The sequence below is a fragment of the Corvus brachyrhynchos genome, unplaced genomic scaffold (genome assembly GCF_000691975.1).
Source record: "Corvus brachyrhynchos isolate BGI_N302 unplaced genomic scaffold, ASM69197v1 scaffold209, whole genome shotgun sequence".
NCBI classification, from domain to species: domain Eukaryota; kingdom Metazoa; phylum Chordata; class Aves; order Passeriformes; family Corvidae; genus Corvus; species Corvus brachyrhynchos.
In genome coordinates, this window is record NW_008246056.1 from 2,819,287 (window position 1) to 2,832,966 (window position 13,680).

A 13,680-nucleotide genomic window follows, 5' to 3' on the forward strand; every position below is an offset into this window, starting at 1 on the left:
AGGCGCCGAAGCCGCTCCGCACAGCGCGGTGCGCTCCGCCGGCACCGGGAGCGCCCGCTCGGGCTGCGCTGGGCTGCGCTGGGCGCGCAGCTGCCCCGGGCACGGGCTCAAGGACAGGGCCACCTCTGACCCGGCACTGCTGGTTTGGCTACACCGCTGTCCGCGGAGTTACGCCGTTCTCGCCCAGTATCAGAACTGGTACTCCCGCCTTCGCCTATCTTTCGGATTTATTTGTTTTAGACAGAGGACCATTTCAAGTTCCAAGCAGCAGCCACGACGGGGGCGCGCAGCTGCCCCGGGCACGGGCTCAAGGACAGGGCCACCTCTGACCCGGCACTGCTGGTTTGGCTACACCGCTGTCCGCGGAGTTACGCCGTTCTCGCCCAGTATCAGAACTGGTACTCCCGCCTTCGCCTATCTTTCGGATTTATTTGTTTTAGACAGAGGACCATTTCAAGTTCCAAGCAGCAGCCACGACGGTGACCTTCTTTCGTCCCCTCAGCGTTTGCTTTCTCTGCCACTAGTTTCTGCATTTCCCTCCCATCTGCCCTTCTCATCACTATTGTGCTTCCAGCGCTGTCCCCTGGGACAGCCTGGTTTGAGGACAGCAAGAGCTCTGGATCACTGCGTAGGGCTGCAAAACAGTCCTAAGAGTACTTTCCTCTTGGCCATGTTTCTTATGCAAGTCCGCATACAATCAGATAGACGCCAAGTCTTCCTGTACTCCTTCACTCAGTCTGTGACTCATTAACTTAGATTCACTTAGATTAGTTCAGTAGGATTTTAAGACCATAGCACTGACATAAAATTTATCTTCTGAATGTCCTTGACAAACAGATTTGAACTAACTGCTATTAACAGTACTATGAAATTTGGTCAGGTTGGTAAACTTCCTGAGATTAAAAGTGATTTCTCCCTTCCCTACTCTCCTTTTCTTCACTCTCCTGTGTTGAAAGTTAACAGTACATGTTTGAGAGGAGAAATCTTGTAATTTGTTTCTTACACTTCTGACCACAGCTGCACTTTAGTTTTCTACACTCTCTCTCATTAAATGAGAGATCAAGCTTTCTTTACAGAACACTACAAGGGACATATAGAATCATAAATACAGCACTTTCTGTAAGGAATTAAGCTTCCGTTTTGCCTGGAGCATTGTTGAAGCTGGAAATTCTCCGTGCCAGAACACTTAAGACTTTTTTCAATCTAACATCAAAACAGTCATTCATCTCTTTGTTTGGTCAAATAATGCTCAAACTTGTTCAAAGATGGAAGAAACAGAACAGGAATTCAGCATAAATCATAGCACTCCCCGGTAGAACAGAGTTCATACTGCGATGAAAGGGAATTCCAGTTTAGCAGAGGACAGAACCTGCAGCCTGGGCTAGACTGACACACAAAATCCCCAACTATTTCACACAGAGTTCATTGAATACAACCACCTTGTGCCCCAAACCCAGTGCTGATTGCATCTATGCTACTGCCTGTGAAAATCAGGGCCCACATTCTTATTTTAGGCCAGTTTGGGGACAGTTAATGTAAAAGGAGCAAGAAATGTGTCTTCAAGTCCCGAGTCTGGTGGCACAAACTATCAGTCAGTCTTTTAACAATGAAGAAAATATTCCTCAAATCAGCTATTCCCATGCATTGACTTTGGTAGGCTGATATACTGCTTATACATTATATATATATATTTATATATATAACATATAATTATATAAATTACATTAAAATATGTGCATGGAAATGGTATACAATTTATTACTCTATTTACATATATTTTACTTTATTTCCATATATACACTTACTATACTTTTTATATATATAAAACCTATCATATACACACACAACATGCACATAGAGGTACAATAAATTTAGCCCTTGTGCCATAGTGTAAAGGCAGTGTGTTATTTTGGGAGTCATCTTCATATGGAATTTGAACTGGTTTCAGCTTCCAAGGGAATGGAGATTGATCAGAAATGAGGAATTTACACAACATTTTTGTACAAACAACTAAACTCAGATTTTAGTACAACTTGAGGAATAACAATTGTGTTTTTCAATGTTTCACTTAAACATCTTTATAATTCACCTAGCATCCTTATAACTGCTATGAAACATATTTATAAATGCTATGAAATGATAATTTTGAAGATAAAAAAAGTAGAGGCAGGACTATTAGTTGGAAAAAAGAAAGTGTACCGAAAGGCAATTTTTATGAACGTCTTAATTTAATATTTTGAGGTTTCTCAAGGTACCACTTTAGGGAATAGTATTTTCAAGCTGCTGAATATTCTTTTCTGCTTGCAAGATGTTTTCTATCCTTTTGACACTTAAGATGAAAAATGCCTGGACACCTTTGGAAGCCAGTAAGACAATAACAAGAGTTTTAAAAATACATTTTTAACTGTCACATTTTTACCCCATTCCAAGTGTAGCATTTGAAACTATTTGGAAGCAACATTATTAGAGTCACCTTAGTGTACTTTTGGAATCCAACACTATTGCTCTTCCCGTGAAGAAAGCAGAATTTGTCTGCACTGGGGTTAATACACATACAGGTATAGTAATTTGACTTCATTACTTCCAGTAACACAGTTTAATGTGTGTATAAATATATACAGGGTTTGAGGCTACATGCACTGCATAAATACATACATATATGCACTCGAAAAACTGCTTGGGGAAATATACCTCAGTGGATAATAAAGTACTATTTCTTTCAATTTATAAAATGTAAATTAGCTTTATGTATATTCAAAGATTAAGTTCTTCTTGTAGTGAATTAAAAGAGATTAGTGGTCTAATTATAGCTATCATCAGTGATACAAGATCCCAGCATGATGGCACTATTATGATGGCATAAATAATTTACTTATGTAGAGAATCAAGCTTTACCATATTAATAATTTTGATTTTAGCATTTTGATTTTTTTTCCTAAAAAGCAGTTGTTCTCTGCACATTTTCAGTTATATTAAAAATGTGACATCCAGTGAAAGATTACCTTAATCTTTTTCCTTAGAAGAACAGCTGACAGTCTATCCAGCCCCACTGGTGAGTATTAGATTCAGACTGTTAAGAACAGGACAGGAAGTTTGTGGAGAAAAAAACAAAATCCTCTCATTTTAGATAAATATCCCACGGTTATTTTTACTTTTAACACAATCTATTTTTAAATATGCTTCTTGTTTCTTCTGCTGTCCTCAGAAATTCCATGTGTCCTTTTAGGCACTAGTACTTTCTCTGTAAAGAAATTCTGTCTCGTGTCTTCACTCAGAACAAATTTGTGTTTCTTGACTGCTGCCATAACATTTCAGCATTCTCTTCAAACTCCTTCTCTCTTGCTAAGAAACTCCATGTGTTATACATCTTTGTTTACACTTTAAATGTAGATTTAAATCCTGAACCATATTTTGATTGCAAGTGTAATGCTGTTAGTGACTATATATACCAACCAATGGCAAAGAATTTCAGATTATTAAATTTAATTCCACTCAAATCAATCAATTTCACTGTTTCACTGCCCAACTTTCACTGAGAAAGAACCTTTCAAATAAAAGCCATGTTCTTGTCTGAAATATTTTTTGTTGTCTCCTTGTTTTTCACATTACTGTTTTTAATTACAGTTTCATACTGTCCAAACTTTTCTATTTTACACCAATTGTCTATGACTACTACCTCAGATGTGAATGATTTGCTTTTAATAGGTATTAAATTGGAGAATAATGAAGGCACAGAAGACTTTCTGTCAATAATAAAGGTATCTATGTCATCATCATAACTGGGAAAGTTCAAGTATGGAGAGCTTGCCTAGGCTTTGATGGCAACTTAAAAAAGCTGGAAAAACATACAGTCGAGCACACACAACTTCCTACAATTCAGTATAAAACAACCAATTTTCCCAAGATACTAATTCATGTTCCTATTTCCTCTTAATAATCAAATTTTTAACAAAATCATGACTAAAGTCAGCTTTTCCCAGCTATCCACGTTTGTTTTCTGCAGAGATGATAGGAATAAAGTTTGTTTGTTTGTTTGTTTGTTTGTTTGTTTAAGAAGCCCTAGAGGTCAGCATAAGTGGATACCTCTGCACCACAGGGCACAGAGCCCTTCCCACTGACCCAAAAGCAGGAGTGAACTCTTGTCATAAAGCAGGCATGGACTGTCAGCTCCCTTCTGTAATTTCCATCCAAGTCAACTGAACAGCAACTACTTGAGAAACAGCACCAGTTTATAGTGACACAGTAAAGCCCTTCCTTTACCACAGAGATAAATGAGCTCTGCCTGACATGTTCTGCTGATGAAATGCAGAGCTGTATATCTTCTGTGAAATGTCTATTGTTTTGTTGAGTTTATAGCAGGAAGTGAATCAGGAGACAGGGACATTTTAGGCAGAAGTCCTATTGTAAAGCCAACAGTAATGAAGTAGCTTTAGGAATAATACTGTTTCTTTTATACTAATGAAGTTCCTCAAGCCATGTACAGAAGCTATTCTCTGGGAATCGTATTAATTCCTTCCATGTCAAAGAATTATTAGGGAGAAAGGTTAGTGCCCAGGAAGCAAGCCCCACTATTCAACTCTAACAATAAACTCCTTCTACACTGATCCCATTATAACAATTCCTGTAGCTGTTTAGAGCTTGTCCATTTAATTCTTCATACAATACTGTCCTTATGCCAGGGAGCACTGGAGCATACGAAGAACAGTATTTTTGCATTGAGACACACATTTTTATCAGCTCTGCCTGGCAAGTTATTATACTAGCCAAAGTCAGAACTTTTGAGAACTGTTATTTCTGATTTATTTTGCTCCCCTGAAAGCCAAAACAATTTCTTTGTTAGATTTGGAGGATGATTGGCCCAAGGCCACAGTTACTCAGAACTAAGAGCTTGTCTGCTCGCAGTCACTCAGATTTAAGCTCTCTCAATCGGAGGTAAAACAGGCTTTAACCTTTTGGAGAATTAGACTCCAGCAAAAAGAGATACCTTACCTCTGAATGAGAGCATCCACATGAGGTTTGTCACCTTCTGTTACACGTCAGCATCGCTCCTGTAGTCAATTCCCCTTAGCTCCTGCGGCAGACACCTGCCTCAAGTGGGCTACACGTCTCCCTCATCACCTCCGTTCCAGCTGATAGCCTGGGCACCACTTGGTACCATTAGTTCTGTCCTACTACAGCAAGAGATTTAGTTAAAGATCCAGAAGTGAAAAGTTGAAGATTTTATCTCTGAGTAAGCAATTAAAGTTTCCCTTTCCAGTTTCTCTTCCTCCTAACTCAATTTTCACCTTTACCTTTCACAACCAGGTACAAACCAGCATCTCACTGCATGATATCCACATACCACCCTCTTCCTCCTCCCACAGAACTATTAGCTATGACTGCTTTAGTTTCCTTGGCACCCTCCAAGTCTGCAGAAAAGCTGCTTTATGCACACTCATTCCAGCTAACACAAACTCTCCTTACTCAAAATTCCTTCACATAATTTTTCAACGAGTCTTAAAAACAGACATTACGTAGCAACAGAGCTTCCTAATTTTGAGTTTCTCAAGAACATTTCACTGACATACACGAGGCCTCAAGTTCTGCATAGAAAAGGAAGAATTGCTGCTCATTACAGATTTTTTTCCTGAGGTTTGTGTTGTGGTTTTAAGCCCAGCTGGAAATGAAACACCACCCAGCCGCTCACTTAGCTCCCTCTCTTCCCCTCCCCACACTGGGTGGAACGGGGAGGAGAATTGAAGGAGACCTTCAAATGTATGTTGAGATAAGAATAGTGTGATAATTAGAAGTAAAATAAAATGAAATAATAATGGTTGGTAATAATAATAATAACAACAGGGGAAAAATCACAAGTGATGCACAATACAACTGCTCACCACCTGCAGACTCCCCTTCCCAAACCTAAATCAGCCCTGCTGAGTAAACCCCCCAGTTTATCGACTGGCCATGACATTCCATGGTGTGGAATATCCTGGCCAGTTCAGGTCACCTGTCCCAGCTGTGCTCCTTCTCTGTTCCTTTTGTGCACCTCCTCACTGGCAGAGCATGACACAAGACAAAAAAATAGTCCTGGACTTAGGATAAACAGCGTGTTATCAACGCTATTCTCCTTCCAAATCCAAAACACAGCACTGCAACAGCTACTGAGAAGAAATTAACTCCATCCCAGGTGAAACCAGGACAGTTTAGTACTGATAATCAGAAAACCAATCTTAATATATTAGAATTCCATGTTACTTCAGTTTTGTTCCTTAAAACTCCCTTTACATATATAGTTTTTTCATATATTAGAAGTGAAAATATAATTAGGCCTTCAAACTTCAACCTCTGCAAAAAGCCTGTCAAGAAAAGGAAATGAGGAGAAAGCAGTCTGATGTATATAACCACTAGACTATTATTTTAAAAAGAAAATAGAATGAGATCAGGAAGAGAAGAGTCACTGCATTTGCAGTGTCTTTGAATTCTTGCTCTTTAAAGAGAATAATGCATGACTAAATTCATGTTTGGATCAGCAAGATAAATTACTAGTAATGCATTGGTTGGAGATATAACTGTAAAATGTGAGATCAACATTTGAAACCTTCATTCTAGCTCTGAGATTATGTACTACATAGTCCAAGATTCCTGTCAGGATTTTTTTCCCTAGTTAATAATATTTTAATGCTTTTATTTTGAGGTAGTAATGATAATTTACTAGATATTTCACGAAAGTATTTCATCCTCAAGGGTTTGAAATATGCTTTCTCAATATTACACTGGGCCAGAGAGAAGGATTTGCATGTTTAGAATTGATAGGTCTGTCTGCTACAAAAACATTTTCCATATAAAATACTTCTTTACAAGTACTGTATTTTATTTAATGTATCTGCTATACACTGGGACAGAAATCTTTGAAAGCAACAGCAAGATTTCCAGTCCTGACTTCTGAATTATTGAATATTGAGGATGCAAATGAGCTGACCCTTTCCAAGCCAGTAGAACTCCCCCAAACAATTAAATAAGAATATTCAGTATTAGTAATATTACAGGTAGTGCCATTACTATTTTGTGTTGGTAATGTTTGTGCTCTGGAGGCCCTGATTCAACTCACTGCCTACCTGTAATAACATCAGAGCCAACAGAGAGTACCACCAACAAACTAGTCTGGAAAAAGAAGATTATTTAGATGCTGTTATCAGTATTGGGTCATTGTGAAATTACAGCTAAAAGTATCCCCTGGATTCAGTCTCCAAAGCCTTCCACAGCAATAAATCCTAATAACCCAGACCTGGTTTTGCTGTCATGTTAAGCCTTCCCAAAAAGCAGTGCTAGTGTTGCAATAGAAGAATACCACAACACCACATCCTCTGTCCCAGCCACTACAGAAATTAATGGCAAGCAGTGAGAGAAAGCTTCATTTTCCTTCTATCAGAGCATCCTTGTTATGCTACCTGTCTGGTAAACACATAATCATCTACAAAATACTATTTACTACAGGCCCACAGTCCCTAGGGCTGTTACTACTTCCCACTTTATCCCTAACAGGCAGTTGGGGGTAAAACCGGAAACGTCTGCCCACTAAGCATCACGTAATTAAAACAACACTACTGATGATTAACACATCTGACTACACATCTACTTAACAGCAGCTTGACTGTCAAGGCTCAAATATACAAGCAAGACTCACAGTTAGGAACTGAGGAAAACCAAAACAAGCCACCACCACCATCAACAAACCCCATAGCAAAAAACCCAAACAGAAAATCCCAACCCCAAAATATGAGACCTGGAATTTAGGTGAGCTTTACCATCCTGCAGTGATCATCTTGCCTTTGCCTTGTTTATTTCAAGAGTCAACTAGAATATGCTTTTGTAGAGGCCAGTGAGAAGACTCAAGTCTGATGAAGAGAGAATCAGATTTTATTTCAATGGAATATACAAGATTAATGACGATTAAGGAGAGACTCAGTCTACACATTTCATTCTGTACTGCAAGGATAAACCCCAGATTCTGTGTAAGGATATTGGTCAGCCCAGCCCACATCTGCCCTCCTCCCCAACACAAGCTGCTCTTGCCAGACTGTGTTCAACTGTCCCAAAGACCATGGTTTGCTGCCCTCTTCCAGGACGACATTCCAGAGCAGGCAAAGTGGTGCACTTGCAGGTGGTCTGGTTTAGGTGTTCAAGAAACTAAAAACTTTTGGGAGAGTTTAACTTCACTAAAAAAAAAAAAAAAAAAAAAAAAAAAAAAAAAAAGAAAGGAGGGAGGGAAAAGGAGAATAAAAACAACCAATTTTACCATTTATAAATGACCACCCAATATCTGGTGGAAAGTCAAGTGGAAGCAACAGCCAATCACAGACCCCACTAGTTTATATGCTCTGCTGTTAGAAGACTGAAATTCCCATTTTTATGGCAGCTAATCATCACAACTGTTGTTATCATAGCTACCAAAAATACCCTGCCATGTGCAACAATATTTTTGTTAAATAAAATATACAAAAATATACAGATATTTGACTTATATATATGCAAATATACTGAGAGGTTCTGGTGCAAATAAAGATTTATCATCAGCTTCAAGCAATGAGATTTGTCACAGTATCTGGTTGCTCTGTCTGTTTTCCACAGACATGCACTATCTGAAAATAAAAATTAATGGCTAGTGAAATAGTCCATCAATACACCATTGAAACGCTCCCTCAGTCCATCAAACTTCCTACCTTTAAAGAGTTATAGCAGCTCAGAACACCTAAAGGAAATAAAAAACCCCAACCCTCAGCAGTTGAAGACTTGCTTTTCAATTTGTTAATACTGGTTATAAATCAATAGCTGCATTAACTGGCAACAGCCTCAAGTACATGTATGCTAATTTTTTCTAGTTGCTCTTCTTTTATTACAAGAGTCTGAACCATCACTGTGAAAATATTAATACTTACCACCATGGCCCTTTTACAGCTCATTTATTATAGGCAGGAAGGGAGAGGCTACTAGAGGAAATAAATACTATCCAAAACAGCAAGGAGTTTTTTTCAGAATGCATATTTTAAGTTGTCATCTTTATAAAGAAAGTTCTTAATCATTACTGAGAACTAGTTTATACAAATTATATGAACATAAATGTATATATATACACCCTCTATATGTATTGTTGTAATAATAATAATCAGGTCAATGTATGTCTAGTACAGTTCCTGGGTTTTGAGTGTTTGTTTCACTTTTCAAAGGCTGTATTGTCTTCTTTAGTATTTCCTACATGAAATGTAGCAAAACATAGGAATCTGTTCTAAAACTGCAAGTTATTCTTGAAGTGTTCCTACCAAGAGCACAGCTACTTTTTATGTCATCACTTCCAGGTGGTCAATACAGGCTTTCCTGAATCTCTTGCACGGCTTCCTTTGACCCCCGTGGACTGCCCAGGACGACTCCGCAGGTCACGATCAGTCCCATCACTCTGTGCCATCTCTTCATCGTATCTGGAGATAAGAAAACCCCTTCAGTGCCTTGTCCCGCTGCACAAACAGCAGTGGGTCCTGTATATTCTAGTTCTACATTCTAGTCTGCTTACTGTCTAGAACTGGAGTTTAATGCAAGCTGTTCTACGTACAGCTTTATGCAGGCATAACATGACAGCCATGATTCTACGCATCCCTAATTTTACAATACAGATCATTTGAAATAGCTTCAACCCCTGTTTGAAAGAAACAAGTCACCTGGCAGCTTTAGTTACTCCTGAGTTTGTGAAATTTCGTGCTTGTGAAATTCCCCGTGTACTCCTGCAGGTCTGTGGTTAAGCAGAACATCAGACTGCTGCCAGTTTAAGTAACTCCTGAGCTATTGCTTCAAAGGGAGGCTTGTTAGCTGCAGCATTAAAACTCCATCGTTGCATCACAGAGCAAGAAGGGAAAGAATGAGGTGAACTAAACAGCCATGGGATCAAACAAAATGCATTTGATGACACATATTTGGTAACACTTAACCACAGTGAGGAGTATTCTGTAAATATCTAAATCCCTTACAGCCTCAGACAAACTCAGCACATACTGACCTTTCAGCTGCTATGCAAATTCCAAGCAGAATTTGGTTATAGATAGGTAATTGTAATTAACAAAAGATAATACTAAAATATTTTGTAGAAAAATCATAATATACACTTAGTTATACTGCTTTATAGGTATTCACAGTTACTATGTAGATAACATTTATTAAAACTTAAATCCTAATTCAAGCCACTTATATTTAACTGCTTTTACTAGTATGGAGTAAAAGTATTTAAGAGGAGTAGGAACTAGTGGATCAGCTATGTACATAAACTCATTCCTGACACACTGAGCAATTGCACCACTAGTGCTAGAGAACCTATCCAAACATTTTCTCAAAAAAGATGAGAAACTGTGTCAGCAATATGGTATTTAAATCAGTGTTCTTCTGCATAAGACCAATCAATCCTAGATAAATTTTGCAGATATAAAAATCTCAGTTTCCTTCATTTCTCTCCTTATAATACAGATTGAGGAATTAAAAAAAATCTGGCAATTATTTATTTATTATTACATTTATGAATTACAGGGCTCAAGAGGCATTATTTCTACCAACTGAGCAAAAATTTGCATCCAATAACTTTTAAACCAGAACTCACTCTTTTAACTCTTTAAGTACCATCTATATATCACCCTCAATACAATTAAAGTTCTGCACATGTAGAAGACAAACATTCTCTTTGCTTCTGTCCCTCAATTCTAGCTGCTGGAAGCTCAGAAGGTGCAAGGAGGGGCTTATCAGACAACAGTGTCTCTGGACATGAGGCAAGGGAATTCTGCCTTAATGCACTCCCACCTCCAGTGCAGCTCCAAAGAAATGAAGTGGTACTTTGTGCCCATTTTTCACATCAGAATGAAGCTCACCTTATCTTTTTGGTCTACATTACACATCAAAAAAAGTGAGGTGACAGAAAAACACTGGGCTTTATCTGAAACATTGATAAAACTTACAAGACTTCATAATTGCCCAGAACCTCTTTTGGTGGAGATTTATTCCATTTGCAGTCGGGGATTTCCCCATTAGGCACAGCAATGTTAAGCGTGTCATTAATAAGATTATACTTCAAGATGCGATCATTAGCGGTGCTGGAAGTAAGAGAAGGGGAAGCATTAACCTACAAAAGGAAAAAACAGCATCAGTTTTTGGAGTGGTATATAGTTCTCCAAACAGCATGTCTGATGACTATGTGTGCCACATGGGAAATTGAGACTTGGTGGCTCAAAGCACATCTTTCAGTTCCTCAGACACTGGAACGAATTCCCCACTGGGCATTCCTCTTTTTACTTAGACAGGAAAGTACCACTCTGTTAAGTGTCTGCAGTGTCAGCCTGAAGATTTCTGTTGAGATGATTCACCAGGGTGAATCAGACAAGACAGAATTTTTGTTTCATTTTTTGTTTACATGGCTACAAACCCTATACATTAGAGTGTTCAAAATTTGCCCAGTTTACATGAACAGCTGTTACACACAGAAATCTGTGGCCCTCTTCTAGGTAAACAACTTTTCTCTAAGTTCTTATCTGAGTTCTCCCCTGTTATATTGTGAGCTGGAGAGTGCTCTCTATTCAAAGCACTACATTGTACCTTGTTGTAATTAAAACAGGGATTCATTTAACGTATCTTTGTTCCACATTTATTTTGGAGAAGTGGTATCAGAACAATAAAAAGATGATTTTTTAAAAATGAAGTTCACTTTGAATTAGATTGAGAAGGAAGAAGGATGGATAAAATTTATATTGAACATACAGATCTAAAGTTAATACACCAAAGAGAAATTTATGTAAAAAATAAAAAAGCTTTCCAAATATCCTATGTATGCCCCTTTTGTTTCCTCTCAACCTGTAACATTAAGGCAATGACAGCATTTAAAACTTAAATATGATGTTATGCTCCATCAAGTCAATGCCAATTTTCCAGGTACTGATCCAGTACTTAACAGGGCTGCTAACATTCAGACTGCCTCTGAAGTGCAGTTGTATGAATGCACTGGATTTAGAAGACAAAAGCAGAAAGACACAAACAAATAGAAACACCAAAAAAATAGGAAAGAAAAGCACATGCTAGCTTGGTCATCCCATAACCTATCTCACTTTGCAACATTTTTTTTAATCCACTTACCTGATAAACAAAAAAATATTTTTTAGAAAGAGGAAAGACTACACATTGAAATCTCCTTAAGTTTTTTTCTGTGAAATTAGAAGGAAGTTTTTTCCTGTATTTTATATAACTTTACCTCAATTAGCCAGGGTTTAAGCTTGTCATCAATGATAATGTCATATCCATAACACTCAAAGCAGTGTTTATCATTATTCATTACAGGCTGGGGAAAAAGAAAAGACAGTAATATGTATTAAAATCAACTTTTCAGTAAGTTACCCAAAACACTTTCTTTGCTAGAAATCACATATGATGACATTATGAATCTCCTACAACACTTTTCAGTGTTGTAACTCAAATATAAGCTTGCTAACTAGTAGGTTCAGGACTGCCTCTTTTTTGAAGCTGTATGTAAATATTTCAGTACTAATGACTGCACTGATGACAAGTATTAAGTTATGTTAATTTCCCATTACATTTCCTGTGTGAAAATAAGCGTTTTCATATTTTGCAGAAGTAATAACTATATTTAAAGCCTGCATGCATCAGGAGAAAACAGAAGGTTTGAAAATTTACAGCTCCACATAATTGTGAATTCTTCAAACTTTAGAAAAAAAAGACTTATTCAAAGACTTTTCTTTTATTCCGCTGTTGTAACTACACAAAAATTTTAGGTCAAACAATTACAAAATACATTTTAAAATTATAATTACTCAAGGTAACTATAACCCCAAAGTGAAGTGAGACCACCAATCAAGTGGTGCTTAGATGCACATCTAGAGAACCAGTTGCTTTCCAGCATCTGCTAAACATTTGCAGGATGCATGGTGTAATACTTTTCTTCCATGTGAATCTCATTAGATCTTTTAGAGAAAATTTGTGAAGGTTTGTGAGATGTTTTCCCCTAGACTAATAATAAAGCTTTTCATTTCTTCAGGGACTGAAAGCAGGAAGGAGGAACAAGCATCTCATTACATGTGCCATTGACAGGACAGAGGAACAACAAATTTCATGCTCCATAATTCTCACCACTTTTCCACTCCTAAGGTTCTGCTAACATTTGATTACATCCCTTTTCTTCTCCCAAGTTATCTACAGATATGATTGCACAACAGAGGTCAGGTTAAGCCATGCTTCCCCACCTCCCACTGATCCTAGCTGCATGACTTTGTCCCACTTTCTCATGCTGATTCTGGTGCTCATCTGGTCCTTCCATGACTCAGCTTATTCCCCTGGCAGAACACTGAGCCATCAATAAACCAAGGTAGTAATTGTCAGTTCACAAGTCAGCTGAGTCAGCTCTAAATGGTGCCAGAACCAACCCAAAAGAGATGACAAGACAATGTACTTGGGACCAGGAGAGTCCGTGGCAACACTGAGCTCCTCAGTTAGCCCAGCTGACCCGCAGGGTGATACCTGCCCTGGTATGTGATCACAGAATATTACCCAAACACTAGAAAGTCACTCAAGCAGAGAACTGGCTGCTACTTCTTTTTTAAGTAAGAGTTTGTGATAACTCCATGGCTTGTGTTTCAAAGAGGTGAAAGTACGTTATGTAACTCT

At 38.1% G+C, this 13,680-nt stretch overlaps 1 protein-coding gene across 1 annotated transcript in view; it reads right to left on the reverse strand.

Moving 5' to 3' along the window:
• Positions 1 to 7,876: 7,876 nt before the first annotated feature.
• The window catches only part of TTLL1 (tubulin tyrosine ligase like 1), a 13,672-nt gene continuing 7,868 nt past the window's right edge, over positions 7,877 to 13,680 (reverse strand). Inside the window, exons 7-10 of the mRNA XM_008642464.2 lie at positions 12,254 to 12,340; positions 10,971 to 11,134; positions 9,300 to 9,455; positions 7,877 to 8,198 (exon numbers count right to left, since the gene is read on the reverse strand). Of these exons, the coding sequence (XP_008640686.1) occupies positions 9,326 to 9,455; positions 10,971 to 11,134; positions 12,254 to 12,340 (381 nt within the window). The 3' untranslated portion in view covers positions 7,877 to 8,198; positions 9,300 to 9,325. The remainder of the gene's footprint in view (positions 8,199 to 9,299; positions 9,456 to 10,970; positions 11,135 to 12,253; positions 12,341 to 13,680) is intronic.